Raw genomic sequence first — 19,600 nt, 5'->3', positions numbered from 1 at the left:
TGTTTACCCAATTACATTTATAATACGGGTATTCATGAGACCCAAGTACTCATCTGTTACCTCTCATGCAGTACACCGTCGGGCATTGGGTATCTCATCTGCCACCCAAAAATCCCAAAAATATGGGTACTCATAAGCTGATAACCCATATGTTACCCCTCATGTAGCACACCGGCAGACAAACTATAGCTCTAACTGTATTGTAACTGTCGCCCGACCAAGGCTAGGTTCCGATATGCCAACACGTCCGAAGACTGGTCCGAAGACAGAAAAATACGTCCGAAGACAGAAAACGTTTTAACAAAACTCAGTGTTAAAACCACGTACAATAACAATCCACTCATGTTATTGTACTGTACAAGCAACTCTTACTCAAATAAAATAAACATAGTTGTCACAATATAATTCATTTGAAAATAAGAACGTAACAATATATAATATAACAACTCATATATATGTATTGTATTTACCATTTTATACACATAAACAACCCACTATATTATATACATATCATAGTTCGATCTTTTAAAATAAATGTAATTATGAATCTTCGCTAAGGGTAGATTCGTCACTGTGAGATTTTACTCACCTTTTTTCTTGCGTGCAACTTCCACGACACTGAAAGTAATTTCCTCACTCGTTTCGTCAGTCACCTAATAACATGATAAAATGCTCAGAAAATGATACGTAAAATATCAGGAGACGATTTTCAGTACAGCTAAATGCTGTTCATAAAACATTGTTCACATAACACTGTTCATGTTTTACTGTTTTACTAATCACTGTTCCAATGTATTGTTTTACTAAAACCTGTTCCAATGTATTGTTTTACTAAAACACTGTTCACAGTTACTGTTTTACTTAAACACTGTGAACAGTTACTGTTTACCAACATTGTTTGCATTTACTGTTCATAACCATTGTTCACAGTACTATTCATGCGGCGCTACTGTTCACCGACCACCATCAATGATCACCAAATTTCACCACCACAATCTAAAAGACATTCCTAACAACTTCCTAGTTCACCACAAAGTCTAATTCTGAGCTTAAACAATTCAATTTAACAAGAACCGAAAAAGCCCCAATTTAAAAAACCTATGATTTTTTTTCTTCGATTCTCCTAGCACACAACGATTGGGGTTAAATCTTTTGGAGGGTTTGTAGTATGGAAGGAGACCTTCAAAATGGGACAAGAATCATACCGATTGGTTTCCGGAGGAGGGAGATCCGACGAGTTGAAGTTCGGCGAAATATGCTTTTTCGAGAGAACTTCCGGGCTTCACCGCTCCTAAACGGTGGTGAGATGGGGGGTGACACTACCACCAATCGACAGGGAATGCAGCAACCTTTCAAATGTGACCAGTGCACCGCTCTATTGTGACCGGACGGTGGAGATACGACAGTCCAAAGTCAGCCACTCGAAGAGAGAAAAATCTGGGATTTTCGAGTATGAACAGTACCCATGAACAGTACTCGATCCGAAATTTCTTATTTTCCTCCATTTTTCTCTTTAATTCTCCTATTTATACTATTTTCCAAAAATGTCCAAATACCTTTTGATTCGTAACTTCTTTATAAGAACTCCGATTTAGGCGTGCCACGTTTCTACGAATTCGTATTGACGAGCTCTACGACTTTCTTGTAAGAAGTTTTCTAAGAAACCCAATGAGTCAAAAGTCAACTCTTAGACTCGTCAAATTGAACATTTTCGAACAATTAATATTTCGAACCCTTTCGTTTTCATCCTCCTCTAATAAAATTGGACAATGACCAACTTAATAATATCAGGGAACTCATTAGAAATTTGATATGAATTTTCGGGGTATTACAGAAGCTAACTTAAAATTAAAGCTTGAAAACTATCAACTACTTCATCTTGTAGTTTCTTTTTGTAAACTATCAAGACCAAAGGAGGAAAAAGTAATCAAAGGCATTATAGGTTTTGAAAATGAGATGTTTTGTCTATTTCGGAGAGAAGTAAAACTTCAGGATTCATGATATTTTTTTGAAGATGAGATTTTAGCTTTACAAATCATGTTTCTTCTAGTTTTGTTGTGTATAAAAATTGAAATTGTACAGTGCAACTTAGAGATAACAGATTAGAATAGACCGGCATATAGTACTCGGGTCGCAATTTCAGTCAGTATAGGTAAAAGATAAAAAAAACGGGATGCCACGTATAGGAATTTCAAATACCAAAGAAATTCGCCGGCGCTTCTATCTATCTCATTCAAATCTTCTTCTTCTTCTTTTTTGGTGAGAAGAAAGGTTCATTAAAAGAAAAGAAAAAGAGCAGGAAACACAAAAAGGGGACACTGCCCTCTTAACGAAAGCCTATCATACATCATAATTTTGACCAGAGAAGAGCGAGGAGAGGAGGTCCAGTCGGGAGCACAACGACCACTAAGAGTTAAAGAGGCAATATGGTGGGCTACTAAATTAGCCTTTTTGCTAGACCAACGCTAGCTGATTTGCCGGATTGAGGAGAGGTATCAGGCTTCTTGAAACAGATTAAGAGAACTCAAAACTGGGGTGGAGGAAGATGTAGAGAGAGAGAGAGAGAGAGAGAGAGAGAGCAGTGATTAAGACTTGAGAATAAGAGACTATAGTTATGTGAGAGTGAGGGTATGGTAGAGCTAACTTGAGGCCTTGAATGATTGCTAGTAGTTCCGCCGCAAAAGGCGAGATGGCAAAGTCAATTCGAATCTTCTTTTTAATTTTTCTCATTTCACACATAGTGGACTCAGCCAACTAATCCAACCAATTTATCATAACCTAGTCACCAACGCTTATTCTTACTAATTAGCCTAATACTTGTCAGAGGTGTTGAGATCATGGTCTCACAGTTTTTTTCAATTATGGAGATTGTGGGTGAGCAAGTCAGCAACTGTAAAAAAAACTTTATTTTTGAGCTTATTTTTTGTCAAGTTATACTCTTATCCCTCATGAGAATATACATACATATAGTGGTAATTAATAAATTCTGGGCAAATTAGGCAATTAAAAAATTTACCATTTAACTTTTTTGATTTTTCTTCTGGCTTTATTAATAGAAGATGTATAACGCTAAAACCTCATTTTAGTGTAATACACAATATAGACTAGTTATAAGACTAGAAGTATTTCAAAAACTATAATTGTAAAAGAAAAGAGGTGATATTTCATTATTTCTTCTCTAAGACAAATCATCATAAAGATTTATATTCAAAATTTAATTTCTACAAGCTTAAGCATCCTTTAAAAATAAAGGTAGGAATGATAACTATTTTAAATTAGGGCTGTAATCCGGTTCTGGTTCCTGAAGGAACTATAGGAACCGAACAACGTAAGGGCGGTTAAGTTCGGTTCGTGTGAGAAAAATGCTACTTTCTTTGGAACCGAACCATTTTATCTAAAAAGGGTTCAGTTCGGTTTCACTTATCAAAATATACTAGGAATCGTTGGATCAAGTCAAAGATATTAATGGACCTTATTGTATATTGATTTAAACCTAGCGCAATTGCTATGAGACCTAACAGACCTCGTCACTGCTTCCAAACTCACTCTAAGTCTCTTTGTTCCCAAAAGCCAAATCTTCAATTGAGATTTGAGAGTTTGAAACTGTCAATTTGAGATCAAGGAGAGTCTTCACGAGTTCTTCAATTTGTTCTCAGACTATTCTGTTCTTCAATTCATTCCCAAACTTCTCTGTTTCTTCACCAACTCGCTAGGTGGTCAAGGAGTTGGTGATATCATCAACGGTGGTGGAGGGCGAGACTAATTGGGATTTTGGCAAGGGCTTGGGTATGATTCCACCATCCCTCGAGGCTTCTTCAAGTGAACAATTTCAATATATGAAGTATTTTTTTTGTTAGAAAATATGGGGATATTGCATATATAATTAAATATCAACTAAATTATAAAATAATTATAAAATAGAAAATAAAACTTAGAATTCTAAGAATGAAAAACAAGAAAGAAATTCAAGAATAATCTCAACCAAATACCGATGAGTGAATAACGATTGAAGTAGTCGAGACGTGTGTATCACACACTGTCCGTAAGACATTTACGCCTCCTCTACTGATGTAAGGACGTTTGACGATTGTCTCCTAGGATATAATGATTAAACAATTCTAGAAATTACACTTCTAGTTAGAACTCTCAACGAACCAATGAGTATCTCTTTCTATCACCAGAGAAGAGCTATGAAACTTTGAGAGAAAAGAGATGATTGTGTGTGGGATGCTTTTGGGACTGATAGGAGGTGGCTATTTGTACTGTGAGGATTGCTAACCAGTAATGAATTAGACGGCTGTTACAGAAAATCAAAGGCATTATAACATACATAGGTTACATATGTTACAAAGTAATGAATCCAATATGTTACAATCTTCTCCATAACACACAGTAACGTTGTCGTTGTTATAGAAGAAGAATTGAACAGTTTTTAGAGAATGTGAAAGGTCCAAAAAGGAGATTTGGGAAGTGAAAAAGAAATATGAGTTCTGACCCCCAAATCAGTGCTGCATTCATGTTCACAGGTCGCGCGAGCACACACGAGTTTCCCTTGGGACCCGAGATTTGTACCCTCCATGCGCGTGTGCGAGGGATATAAGGGGGCTTACAAACTTTACAATTCATAAATAAGGGATTTCAAAGCTTTTCCACCACTTCTCTTTTTCAATGTGAGACAAATACATTTCCTCCATTCCAATAGCCATCTTTGGGTGACAATTTCTCATTCACCTAATAAATAAACATATGATCTTTTAATCCTCATTATGGAGAACTCAAATCTATATTTAATTTTTTAACTAATTATAAGTGGAACACACTTTAATTAATCAATTAGAATTTGGTTTTCAAATGGTTATTAGACCATTTTTCCATTACTACAACTACAATCCATTCGGTTGCAATATGACACTTACTTCCTAATTTGTATTGAGTGGGTTTTGTTTTCACTTCCATGAGGGTGTGCTTTTGTCGTTGCAATGGTAGAAGAAGTAATTGAAGGGTGAGAAGATGCGAAATCATTCTTCATAAGAGGATGATTAGGCACGGCATTCTACTTTCAAGAGGGTAAAATTCAATTTCTGATCTTGTTTTGTTGTTCTTTGTATGCAACTTGAGAGCTACTGAGCTAGGAAGTTGTTTGATTGTTTATGGTCCCTTTGTTACAATTTACGGGACACGGTTGTGTTCACGGTTATGGTAATTTTGGGTACTTTCAGAATCGTTTACAACCCTAATTTAAAGTTCACGATTAAGGCTTGAAGATTATTTAGGAAAAGAATTCTCTTATTTGAGCTCATATAAGATTTTACATAATTTGCTCGAACTGTAGGCGGACTATGACCCGTTTGATGAAAACATATGTGAAGAGGTGTTTCATACTTTCATTAAGTATGATCTAAGCTTCAATACAGTATAATATACTGCTCTAACCTAATTCTAAAGGGGCATTAAAAAAAAAGGCATTTAGAGTTCCTTGGGGAGAGATGTCATATAGGCCATGATTCCAGTCGCATATCTTATAATCTTGTTCTCTGTCTTGAGTGCCTTCTATCATGTTCATACTATCAGTTGTTCAAGAGGAACTCTTCTAAGACTTGATATTCTCTGTGAATTCTCAAATATTTTGACTGTTATTAACTCATCATAAAAAAAATATCTTGACACGGAAATTTCATTATTCATCATCCCTATCGGTTCAACTTCTAGCACCAAACCAGATATCAGACTGATGGTTAAGCCCACATAAAAGTGGTATAACCCAAGAGGTCCAGTAGATGACCTGGTATCCTGACAAGTATAATAATTACAGGGTCTTGGAGGTTGCGCTATGTTGAAAACAGATTTAGAGGCAGTGGTCACAAGTTTTTACTACTATATTCTGTTTATTGTTCGATTTTTTACAACTTGCATTTGTTTGCCTTGTTTTGTCTTACCTTTTACTGAGATATTTGGATCATGCTCCATTGAGTCCAATCTCAGTTTGGTCACCCCCATTGAAATTGAGGAGAGGTGCTAACGAGTATGCAAGTTAGGATCGAAAGAGTCTTCCTAAAGTGGCAAACTTGTTACAATGTGAAGCTTTTACTGCAAGTTGTAATAGTTAATTTCCCTTTTGTTACTCTAGGCATAAATATGGGTGTGGTCTTGTAAGTTCTTTACGTTTTGGCATTTATTGGAAATCACATAAAGCTTGTTCCAAGTTCTCTTCTCACTACTACACCTATGTACATTAATGACATTTCAAGTATTGAAAGTATCATTTCACGGCATTTTTAAAGCCATTGATTTTTTCTGATCCAACTATGTGCAAACGCCATGAAACATTTCAAACTCCATTAATTTGGTTTCAAAAACACAGCGCCGGTTCAACGACATTTAACGATGACATCAAAAAAACGCCATGGAAGTCATTGTGTATAGTAGTGTCTCTTCTTCAACTTCTTTTTGCTCACTTTAGATTTCTAGGGGTTGTTATATATACGGTTGCAATGTTACTCTCTCCGAAACAATATCGATATGTATTTTGACACTGCATCAGCCTTTCGAGAATATGTTTATGGATAAACGTTATAAAAGTCTTCCTTGTCTTCATATTCTCTAATGGTGTTTTGTTCAATCCATCTCTTCATACCATACATGATAATGTTCTTGGTAGTTTTCCATACTTAACCTATGTCTTCCATCCATAGCATTAAGTATGTCTTCCATCCATAGCATGTTTAGCTGCGTGATAAGCGATTCCACACTGCTCCTGTAGTCAAACTGGAAAAGAATTGGATAACCTGTTACAAACCAAGTGATTTCTCCTACGTTCGCAAGCCCTTATCCTTAAGCACTGCGTATCTTATTTTACTTCAAGTGTTTAATAATATGAAGTCCAAACTAGATTGAAAAATAAATATATATTTTCGTTTAATAACATGAAAGATGCCAATAAAAAAACATGTTTGGTGGCGCAAAGTACTTTGAAAAAAATGTTTTGAGGCACTAGTCAAAACATCTTCAAGAAGATAGTAATGCCACTACAGAACACCTCGTCTTAATTATATCCAATGTCAAGATAGCATAGAATCGGCTGGTGAACTTTATTTCTTGATGTTGGGGGCGTCAAGTACTACAGAAATTGGCCTATTATTACCTCCTCTTGTTCTCAGACCATTTTTGAAAACATGTAGTCGCCACACAGTTGGCTGAACAATCTCAAAAACAACGGTGTCTCCAACTACAATCTTGTTGGCTTTAGAACATTCTCCCCAACCTGTTGACATGGCCATATATTTGTGTCGATATGCAATACCCACAAGCTTCGCAGGCCACAATCTTCCAGTTGAGTCTTCAATTTCTACAGTCTTCTTACTCTCAAGCCCTTCAGTCTCAACTAAACTTTTTGGAATACCCTGCAGTTTGGAACATGCATCAAGTATATACATCAAAGAGCAATAACTGCAAAAAAAAAAAAATGTTATCGAGAAAAGACTTCCGGGATTTTTAGGGGACAGAATATTTTCCTTTGATACGTTACACATTCAAAATTGATTCTCAGTCGACCATGTTTGAGTCGAATGCATGTCATAGCTATTAGCATCTACTCACCACCCTATATCGTGAAGACCTTGTCCCCAAAGTTGCTTTAAAACATGAATACTCCGATTTGAAGATGATGGTTCTAGTTGAACTTTCTTTATTTCCTATAGATTGGCAAACAGAAGAGACATAATGAAATTAACAAATAAATAAGCAAAAGTAGAGCACTACTACGTACGCCTGTTGTCAGCATTTTCAGTGTCACTGTTGTAGTTTTCGGTTTCCAGGTCATGAACAATTTCATCTTTTACTCCTGCAAATTGGTAGCCATAATTCGCTGAGGGAGCAGTAGGAGGGCCATTTCTCCTCATGGGTACTACATCAACATCTATCTCACAACAGGTTCTGTCATATATTTTAACCTTAAACTTTGATTTACCATCATAATGGAAAACCAGAAAGTCCCCGAACTGTAAAAGATGATCCTTCACAAAGCTACGCCAACCATGATTATGGAAGAACAAGCCATTCTTTCTCCTTTCCAGTTCCACAACACTTCGTTTTCCACTAGGGCCACTAAGAACACATTTGCCAAGTGATGGTCGAATGTGATTTTTGGTAAACTTCTGTGGTACACGCTACAAAAAGTTTAAGCACACAAAATTTAGCTTGTGTGACATGCATGCATCATATATATCAGTTTAATTTGCTGAAAACATAATGATCCATCACTTCATTCACATGAAGTTTGAAGTAAATGAATCAAAGCATTTGCCAAAGAACAACAAATCAGAGTTTAAGTATTCAAACATGCATGCTTAATGATCAAGATCTAATACTCAAGTGAGAATAACAGTTGTACTTCAATCATAGAATTGATGGGAGAATGATTAAAATAGGGTGCTATTACCAGATGGCTAGAGAAGTCACCGAGCAGGACCTTGAAAAAAGATGGTTTCTTAGTTGGTTTCTCACCCATTTCGATCTTCAGCTTAGCTTGGATAATGTGCAAAGTTGATTCTCTGTGAGTTTATAGGTAGGGGGAAAGTGGGAAACAATGAGCAGATTTCAATGCTGGCCTTTTCTACCTATTTCAGTTGAATGCTTCCATCTGTACTACATGCAAGAACTTACAAGCCAGGTAAGCTCTCTGAGAAAATGAATTCATTACTCATCTGACTTCATTTGACTAAAGCAAGGAGAACATTATAATGTCAGCTCATTTGGGAATCACGTACAAATTTGCAGCTTGGTTTGTCTGCCATGTAGTGCGAGAAAAGACATTGGTTCCACTTTCGGTGCCTGTATTTGGTAGCTAGGGTGGCAATGGCTTTTCAGCCAATTGTAACCAGAAACATTCTAATACATTAGTTTCAATCAGCTTATGAGTCAATTATATTACAAGCTATCTATATGACTATATATATTAACGATTATGCTGTATGTCATAGGCCACACTTGAGCTTAATTATCAACTTGTTTATAGCCTTGTAAAATTTTTATGAACATTGATAGCTTTTAAAACATCTTCAAGATAGAAGATAGTAGTGCCACTACAAAATAAGCATAGAATTGCTTGGCGACCTCTAGTTCTTGATGTTTGGGGCATCAAGTACGACAGGGATATGCCTATTATAACCTCCTGTCCCCAGACCTTTTTTGAAAATGTGGAGCCTCCATACAGTTTGCTGAACAAACTCAAAAACAACGGTGTCTCCTAATGCAATTTTGTTGGCTTTAAAACATTCTCCCCAACCTGTTGACATGGTCAAGCCACAAGTCTTCTCTTTGAATGTGATAATCACAAGTTTCACAGGCCACAATCTCCCAGTCGAGTCTTCAATTTCTATACTCTTCTTACTCATAAGCTCGTTGCCGTCGTTGGTCACGACTAGATCATGTGGTATCGTCTGCATTTCAGAACATGCATCAAGTATATTAAGATATCAAAGCTGACAAAAGAAATTATCAAGAAAATATATCTTAGACTAATTACATTTTCTTTTCAAGCGTAAAAAATGCATTCATGGTAAATTAATTCTCAGTCCTTCCATATTTTTCAGTCATCCAAATTGTTCGATCGAATGCATGTCATAATTGGCTTCATTAATCATTATCCAAAGATCAATCAACTGATCAAGTACTCACGACCCTAAATCGTGAAGGCTTCCACTTCAAAGTTGCTTTAAAACATGAATACTCAGATTTGAAGATGATGGAACTTGTTGATGTTTCTTTTCCATCGTCACTTTTCAGCCACTTCCCAGGCGCGTACTTATTTCCTATAATTGGCAAATAGATGAATAACATTTTCAGAGGAAACAACTAAACAAGCAAAAATGACGAAACGATCGAACACTACTTACGCCTTCTGTTGTCAGCATTTTCAGTGTCTCTGTTACAGTTTTCGGTTTCCAGGTCATCAGTGATTTCATCTTTAATCCAAGCTAATTGGTGGCTTTCATTTTCTGTGAGAGCATGTAATAACCCTATTTTTCAAAACAATTTTTGGTTTGATTTGAATTCTATAAAGTTGTGAAATTCAATTAAAATGAATTTGATTTCTTGCGAAATTGTGAAACGGAAACGTTCTCGGAACGTTTTAATTAGAAAAACGTTACGTTTCCGAACTAATATATCGACTTTTATTCCGTTACTCGGTTGCGAAAACTTTCTTCACGAAAGTTGTAGAGCTCGTCGATACGAGTTCGTGAGTATGTGACGCGTTCGAATCGGACGTCGTACGTAAAATTATTGGCGTCGGAAGTTCGTTTCCGATTTTGGAAACTAGTATAAAAGGAAATGTTTTCAGCTAGGGTTCCCATAATTGGAAACCTCTCTCTCTCTCTCTCTCCTCTCACCCGCCTCCCTCATCTCTCTCTCTCCCCGATCGCACTCTCCCCCTCCCTCTCGAAATCTCACCGGCGATCTCCATCTCCAGCCCGACGTGTCTCTCACCGCCGACATCTAGAGCACCGGAGGGACCTCCGCAGCAGACCCCGAAGTCGACTCGTTGTTCCTTGCCGCCGCGAACCCCCACGCTGCAACCCGAGCCGCGTTTTCTTCTCCGCCGTGCAAGCTTCATCTTCGGCGACCTCCGGTGGTTCTCGAGCTGGTCGAGGTAAGGGTTTCGCTTGTTTAATGGATTGGTGTGATTGTTTGATGATTTGATGGGGTTTTGAGGGTGGATCGAAGGAGGAGGGGCGGAGGAGGAGGGGGGGGGGAGATTTCGTCGCCTTAGGCGGCGCGTATAGGGGCGTGGAGTGACCTAGGGGCAGCGTGAGGCCGTGGAGGAGAAGAGGGAGGAGAAAGGAAGAGAAATGGGGCGGCGGTGGCGTGACACGCGCCGTTGGTGGCGTCGGCGCGTGAGCCCCACGCGCAGCCTGCCGGCTGGTGGCGCGTGTACCCCACGCGCCGCCACGTGCGGCGGCGTGAACAGTGTTTCCAGAAGGGTAATTTTGTAATTTATTTACGTACGGTAAATCTAAATGTAAATTTTATTTACGTACGGTAATTGTAAATGTAAATTACTTTTAGTAAAGGTAAAAAGTAATTTTGGAAGGGTAATTCGGTAATTATTATTTACTGAGATAGTACGTATATTTGAATAGTATTTATACGTACCGAAATACGTAAACAGTATGTACTCGTACATAGATACATATTGGATGTGTATTTGTACAGCAATACACAAATAGTAAATACGCGAACAGTGAACAATAAATTCGTAAAACCGAAAATTGCTGAATAGTAACTGATTATTACTGTTTCGGCATTTAAAGGTTTACGAAACGTTTCTAAATTCTTTTCTTATCTTTTCAAGGTGATCGATAAATCAAGGAAATGAATTATCTTCGGAAATTGTGGAATTACGCTCGAGTCGATAAGGTGAGTAAAATCTCACTTATTTACGAATCTACCCTTGCGGTGAATTCAAGATCTTTGCAAGAGTTTTAAATATTGAAATACGACATGTATATGATATAGTGGAATATATATATTCGTATAAATGGTAAATACGTACTTATATATATAGTTTGCTATATTATATATTGTTATGAATTCATTGGAATTAGTCATTTCGATGACAAGAATTATATGACGAGCATGTGAATTAAATTGTACAATATGATGTGAGATTATTGTACGTGATTTTAATATGTGTTTGTTAAACGTTTTGTCTTCAGACGTGTTTACTAATTATGACACGTATACGATATAGTGGATTATATATATATATTGTATAAAATGGTAAATAAGTACATATATATAAAGTTTGCTATATAATGTACTGTTATGATTTTATCGTGATGATGTCATTTCGATGACAAGATTTTATCGAGCATGTGATTTTGTTTTGTACAATATGATGTGAGATTATTGTACGTGATTTTAACGTGGAGATTGTTAAAATGTTGATTTGTCTTCGGAAATGAGGTTTGTACAATATGATGTGAGATTATTGTACGTGTTTGGCAAGTCGGAACCTAGCCTTTGGCCGGGCGAAAGTTACGATACAATTAGAGCTCTAGTCTATCTGCCGTAGTACTGCATGTGAGGTAACGGGTGGTTATCGGCTCATGAGTATGGAGGATGGAGGAGTTGTTGCTTATGGCTTGAGACAGTTGAAGATTCATGAGAAGAATTATCCGACACACGACCTAGAGCTTGCGGCAGTTGTGTTTGCCCTGAAGATTTGGAGACATTACCTCTATGGTGAGAAGTTTCAACTCTTTTCAGATCATAAGAGTTTGAAGTACTTGTTCTCACAGAAGGAGCTGAATATGAGGCAGAGGAGATGGATGTAACTCCTCAAGGACTATGACTTCACATTAGAGTACCACCCGGGGAAGGCAAATGTGGTGGCCGATGCATTGAGCAGGAAACCAAGAGGTGTGGTGCCTTCACTTATGGTCCAGGAATGGTTCATGCTCGAAACTGCATCGGAGTTTGATTTGGTACCATCGGGAGGAAAACCAAGGGTCTTTCTTGGTAGTGTCACGGTGCAACCCACATTGATCACGAGGATCATACAGGGTCAGGCGCAGGATAGACTCTCACAAGCTAAGTTGGCAGATCTTGTAGTTGATACGCTTGATGAGTGCCCTTCTGAGTGGAGAGTTGGACCCGATGGAGGGCTGAGGTTTGGGACAAGATTGTGTGTCCCAGATTGTGACGATCTTCGAGAGGAGGTCCTTCGTACGGCACATCGATCACGTTATGCCGTTCATCCAGGGAACACCAAGATGTATAAGGACCTATGCAGGCAATTCTGGTGGAACGGTATGAAGAAAGATGTAGCGGAGTTTGTATCAAAGTGCCTTACATGTCAGCAAGTGAAAGCAGAACATCAACGACCAGCTGGCATGTTGAAACCACTGACTATTCCTCTTTGGAAGTGGGAGCAGATATCTATGGATTTTGTGACTGGATTGCCTAAATCAAAGAAGGGTCATGATGCAATATGGGTGAACTAGCATATCGACTAGCCTTGCCTACTAGCATGTCGGGAGTTAACAATGTCTTCTACATTTCCATGTTGAGGAAGTATGTACCAGATGAGTCACATGTGATCGATCATAGCACCATTGAAGTGAAGGAAAATGCCACATTTGTGGTTGAGCCGGTTCGTATCCTGGATAGATCCACAAAGAAGCTTCGGAGGAGAGAAGTTGAGCTAGTCAAGGTATTGTGGAGTCACCATGATGAGGGTGATGCATCTTGGGAGCTAGAGTCAGACATGATGACCAGATATCCACAGTTGTTTGTTGAGTGAGTTTGAATTTCGGGACGAAATTTCTTTAAGGGGGGTAGATTGTAATAACCCTATTTTTCAAAACAATTTTTGGTTTGATTTGAATTCTATAAAGTTGTGAAATTTAATTAAAATGAATTTGATTTCTTGCGAAATTGTGAAACGGAAACGGAAACGGAAACGTTCTCGGAACGTTTTAATTAGAAAAACGTTACGTTTCCGAACTAATATATCGACTTTTATTCCGTTACTCGGTTGCAAAAACTTTCTTCACGAAAGTTGTAGAGCTCGTCGATACGAGTTCGTGAGTATGTGACGCGTTCGAATCGAACGTCGTACGTAAAAGTTATTGGTGTCGGAAGTTCGTTTCCGATTTTGGAAATTAGTATAAAAGGAAATGTTTTCAGCTACGGTTCCCATAATTGGAAACCTCTCTCTCTCTCCTCTCACCCGCCTCCCTCATCTCTCTCTCTCCCCGATCGCACTCTCCCCCTCCCTCTCGAAATCTCACCGGCGATCTCCATCTCCAGCCCGACGTGTCTCTCACCGCCGACATCTAGAGCACCGCAGGGACCTCCGCAGCAGACCCCGAAGTCGACTCGCCGTTCCTTGCCGCTGCGAACCCCCACACTGCAACCCGAGCCGCATTTTCTTCTCCGCCGTGCAAGCTTCATCTTCGGCGACCTCCGGTGGTTCTCAAGCTGGTCGAGGTAAGGGTTTCGCTTGTTTAATGGATTGGTGTGATTGTTTGATGATTTGATGGGGTTTTGAGGGTGGATCGAATGAGGAGGGGCGGAGATGGAGGGGGGGAGATTCCGTCGCCTTAGGCGGCGCGTATAGGGGCGTGGAGTGACCTAGGGGCAGCGTGAGGCCGTGGAGGAGAAGAGGGAGGAGAAAGGAAGAGAAATGGGGCGGCGGTGGCGTGACACGCGCCGTTGGTGGCGTCGGCGCGTGAGCCCCACACGCAGCCTGCCGGCGGGTGGCGCGTGTACCCCACGCGCCGCCACGTGCGGCGGCGTGAACAGTGTTTCCAGAAGGGTAATTTTGTAATTTATTTACGTACGGTAAATGTAAATGTAAATTTTATTTACGTACGGTAATTGTAAATGTAAATTACTTTTAGTAAAGGTAAAACGTAATTTTGGAAGGATAATTCGGTAATTATTATTTACTGAGATAGTACGTACATTTGAATAGCATTTATACGTACAGAAATACGTAAACAGTATGTACTCGTACAGAGATACGTATTGGATGTGTATTTGTACAGTAATACACAAATAATAAATACGCGAACAGTGAATAGTGAACAGTAACAGTGAACAGTAAATTCGTAAAACCGAAAATTGCTGAACAGTAACCGATTATTACTGTTTCGGCATTTAAAGGTTTACGAAATGTTTCTAAATTCTTTTCTTATCTTTTCAAGGTGATCGATAAATCAAGGAAATGAATTATCTTCGGAAATTGTGGAATTACGCTCGAGTCGATAAGGTGAGTAAAATCTCACTTATTTACGAATCTACCCTTGCGGTGAATTCAAGATCTTTGCAAGAGTTTTAAATATTGAAATACGACATGTATATGATATAGTGGAATATATATATTCGTATAAATGGTAAATAAGTACTTATATATATATATAGTTTGCTATATTATATATTGTTATGAATTCATTGGAATTAGTCATTTCGATGACAAGAATTATATGACGAGCATGTGAATTAAATTGTACAATACTATATGAGATTATTGTACGTGATTTTAATATGTGTTTGTTAAACGTTTTGTCTTCGGACGTGTTTACTAATTATGACACGTATACGATATAGTGGATTATATATATATATTGTATAAATGGTAAATAAGTACATATATATATAGTTTGCTATATAATGTACTATTATGATTTTATCGTGATGATGTCATTTCGATGACAAGTTTTTATCGAGCATGTGATTTTGTTTTGTACAATATGATGTGAGATTATTGTACGTGATTTTAACGTGGAGATTGTAAAAATATTGATTTGTCTTCGGAAATGAGGTTTGTACAATATGATGTGAGATTATTGTACGTGTTTGGCAAGTCGGAACCTAGCCTTTGGCCGGGCGAAAGTTACGATACAGTTAGAGCTCTAGTCTGTCTGCCGTAGTACTGCATGTGAGGTAATGGGTGGTTATCGGCTCATGAGTACTCAGATTGTTTTGGATATTGGGTAGCGGGTGGTTGCCCAATATCAGCGGTGTACTACGTGAGAGGTAACGGATGTGTACCAGCGTTCATTAGTAACCGTATTATAAATGTTTTTGGGTAACCAGAAGGGTTGCCCGATTTCTCATGAGCACTTTCATTTCATATATTTTTGGGACAACCAGATGGGCCGTCCATTGACTCATGAGGGCATTTATATTTGCTGATTTGTGATTTTTCGTATATATATTGATATGCGAAATATATTTTCATTTTATTCATACGAGCTATAAGCTTACCGGGTTTGTGTTTACAATCCCGGTGCACCAATTCGATGGTGTAGGGGATAATTCCGCAGGTGTTGATTAGTGGAGATTGAGTGACGACTCCGGAGACTCGAGGTCATTCGTATCCTGCTTGTGGTGAGGTTTCTAGCGTGGATTTGTGAGTGAGAATTGGTGTGGATTTATTTGTGAGTTTTGTGAGAGATTGTGAGGATTATTACATTTTCCATCTTATGTAATGTTGAATTATAAATTTGGGTTGTAATAATTAGTTTTCTGAGTTGTATTGAGAACTCAGTAATGATCCGCTGTGCATTTTAAATGATTTCGATTTCATTGAAATTGTTTAGTGTTTAACGACTTTTGAAATTTTGAGTTTTTCAAACTTGAAATTTTAGGATCGTTTCAGAGCAGTAGGACAGGCGAACTTGGGTACTCCAAATTCTACCTCACAGCATGTTTTATCATATATTTTGACTTTAAACTTTGAATCACCATCAGTGGAAAACCAGAAAGTCCCCACATTGTAGAATATGATCCTTCGCAAAGCTATGTCAACCATGATTATGGAAGAACAAGCCATTCTTTCTCCTTTCCAGTTCCACGACACATCGTTTTCCACTAGGGCCTCTAAGAACACATTTGCCAGGTGATGGTCGAATGTGATTGTTAGTAAACTTCTCTGGTACACGCTACAAAAAGAACACAGCATTAATTTAGCATCTTCAAAACATGCATGCATGCATGATGCATCATACCATCATAGCATATCAATTTGCAGAAAACATATATCGATTAATCACTTCGATCATTCAATTGTAGTTGAAACTAAATTTATCAAAGCAGGCAAGCAATTGCCAAAGAACTACAATTCAAGAATTAATTAAGTACGTATTCAAACATGCTTGAACAATCAAGATAGAATCCTCGATCAACATCTAATCCCATTCAATCAATTATAGATTTGACGGCAGAAAATTATGATCTTTTAGAATGATCAAGAAGAGCGTAATGTTACCAGATGTATAAAGAAATGACCAAGCAGGACCTTGAAGAAGTATCGTCTCTTAGTCGGTTTCCTTCCCATTTCAACCTTCATCATAGCTCGAATGATGTCCAATATTGTTGAACCCATGTAACTGATGTAAGTTTATAGGTAGGGGCCTGGAAGTTGCATGGGAAACAATGAGCAGAAATTACTCAATGCTGGGTTTTCCACCTACTTCAGTTGAATGCGTCCATCTGTATTACATGCAGGAACTTACAAGCCAGGTAAGCTTTCTGAGAAAATAAATTCATCTTACTTCGTTTGACTTGAGCAAAAAGAACATTAAACTGATTAAAGAGTCAGCTAGTTTGGGAATTACAAAACCAAGCTTGGTTTGTCCGCCATGTGTAATGTGTTGCGAAGCAAGACATAACTTCCAATTTCGGTGCCTTTATTTTGGTAGGGTGGCAATGGTTTTGCAACCAATTTAACCAGAAATTAAACAATCTAATACGGTATTTGCATTCAGCTTATGCGTATTATATTTCAAGCTATCTATAATTCTATATGAACAATGATGTTGTTTGGCACTGGCAACACTAAGGTATCTTTTCAAGTCATCAGAACATAATATAACAAGTCTGTAAAAAGATGACCATATATTTACACATTGATATAACAAGAGTCTCTGCATAATGATATCAATCAAATAACAATCTCGTCGGAGGTCTATACACTTTCAAGTTCCGACAAGAAACTGGTATATATAGACCTACTAGTCACAATATATATCTTCAAGAAAGTAGTAATTCCACTACAGAACTTATAGCTTTATATAGATCGTCTCTCAAATTAAATATGCATAGAATCGCCTGGTAATTAGCTTTAGTAATTGATGTTGGAGGCATCAAGTACCACATAAATAGGCCTACACCACCGTCTCCTGTTCCCAAAACTCTTTTGAAAACATGTAGTCGCCATACACTTTGCTGAACAAACTCAAAAACAACGGTGTCCCCAACTACAATCTTGTTGGCTTTAGAACATTTTCCCCAACCTGATGACATATACATAGCCAAATGCCCCTTATTTGTGGTACTCGTAAGCTTCACATGCCACAATGTCCCGGTTGAGTCTTCAATTTCTACGGTCTTCGTACTTTCAAGCCCTTCATGTTAAACAGCGATAAGCGTGGTCCGTGGACCAACTGTGACGATATTATCCCAACTTAACCACCTCACATGTGTTGAGTTTTAATCACAAAATGCCTCGGTGCAATTGGTTATTATCCACCCACTTATAATCTCTATTTTATTTGTCACTTCTTAGATATGAGATCTCTCCTCTCCAACACTTCAGTCACTCTTTGGAATATCCTGCAGTTGGAACATGCCTCCAGTATATCAAATAGCAAATACTGGCAGAAGTTATAATCAATTAAGAAATTACATCTACGAATATAAGAGGACTGAAAATTTTCCTTTAATACGTAACACGTTCAAATTGATTCTCAGTCGACCAAGTTTGAGTCATCTGAAAGTGTCCAATCGAATGCCTGTCATAATTGGCTTCGTTAACTACTAGATTAACTAGTACGTATTTACTATATATTATTTGTGAAGTGCTATGACAACAGTAACATCTTAAATGAACAGTAATGGCCTGGGGATTATTTGGGTCGGATTATCTGCTGGGGTTGAGAAGACATGTGTCAAGTTTTCTTCATGTACGTTAAGATTCGGCGACACCTATCATTATTCATTTTCCATTTGCTCCTCTTTCTCTCGCTTGCTTTGTGGTTACTGCCTTCCTCTCTCCTTTTCTCTTTCTAATCGGTTCATCTAATATAATTAACTAAAAAGTAATTTAGAGATAATCTGAGATAGTAAGCTTCATGACCCTGCGCGGGAACATTTGCTAGTAACGTACTCACCATCTTGTATCGTGAACAGTACCATGTCTTCACAATTGCTTTAAAACATGAAAACTCCGATTTGAAGATGATGGACCTGGTCGATGTTTCTTTAGCATTCTCATCTTTCGGCGGATTTCCAGACATGTTATTTCCTATATATGAGACACAATATCAGAAGAAACAACTAAACAAGCTAAAATCGATTTCACTACTTACCGCTTCTCTTTTCAGCATTTACAGTGTTTCTGTTGTAGATTTCGGTTTCCTGGTCATCAAGATTTTCATCTTTTACCCCCGAGGCTGAGGGAGCTGTAGGAAGGTCATTTCTCCTCTTGGGTACTTCTTCATCACCATCTATCTCACAACAGGTTCTATCATATATTTTGACCTTAAACTTTGATTTACCATCATAGTGGAAAACCAGAAAATCTTCAAATTGTAAATGATGATCCTTTACAAAGCTATGCCAACCATGATTATGGAAGAACAAGTCATCCTTTCTCCTATCCAGTTCCACAACACTTTTTTTTTTCCACTAGGGCCTTTAAGAACACATTTGCCAAGCGATGGTCGAATGTGGTTTTTGGTAAACTTCGGTGGTACACGCTACAAAAAAGTTTTAACACAGAATTTAGCTTGTATAACATGCATGCATGCATCATAGCATATCACTTTGCAGAAAACGTCAGTTCATGGATTGAAGTTTGAGACCAAATGAATTAAAGCAGTTACTAATTAAAGAACAACACATCAAACATTTACGTAATCAGACATGCTTGAATGATCAAGATCTGATCCTCAAGTAAGAAGTACTTCAATTATAGATTGATGTGCAGAAAATTAAGATATTTTAGAATGATCAAACTAGGGTGGTGTTACCAGATGATTTGAGAAGTCACCAAGCAGGACCTTGAAAAAGGATTGCTTCTTGATAAGAG

At 38.0% G+C, this 19,600-nt stretch overlaps 1 protein-coding gene across 1 annotated transcript; it reads right to left on the bottom strand.

The window, feature by feature from the left end:
• Positions 1-7,088: 7,088 nt before the first annotated feature.
• LOC126787065 (B3 domain-containing protein REM5-like) lies at positions 7,089-8,506 on the bottom strand. Its single transcript, XM_050513000.1, has 4 exons — positions 8,438-8,506; positions 7,766-8,165; positions 7,597-7,691; positions 7,089-7,400 (listed from the first exon to the last, which is right to left on the bottom strand). The coding sequence occupies exons 1-4, from the start codon at positions 8,504-8,506 to the stop codon at positions 7,089-7,091; spliced, it is 876 nt and encodes a 291-aa protein (XP_050368957.1).
• Between the last annotated feature and the right edge of the window lie 11,094 nt (positions 8,507-19,600).

Source organism: Argentina anserina, chromosome 3, assembly GCF_933775445.1.
Source record: "Argentina anserina chromosome 3, drPotAnse1.1, whole genome shotgun sequence".
Classification (NCBI taxonomy): domain Eukaryota; kingdom Viridiplantae; phylum Streptophyta; class Magnoliopsida; order Rosales; family Rosaceae; genus Argentina; species Argentina anserina.
The sequence above is the reverse complement of the archived record's forward strand: the minus strand, read 5'-3'. Positions and strand labels throughout refer to the sequence as shown.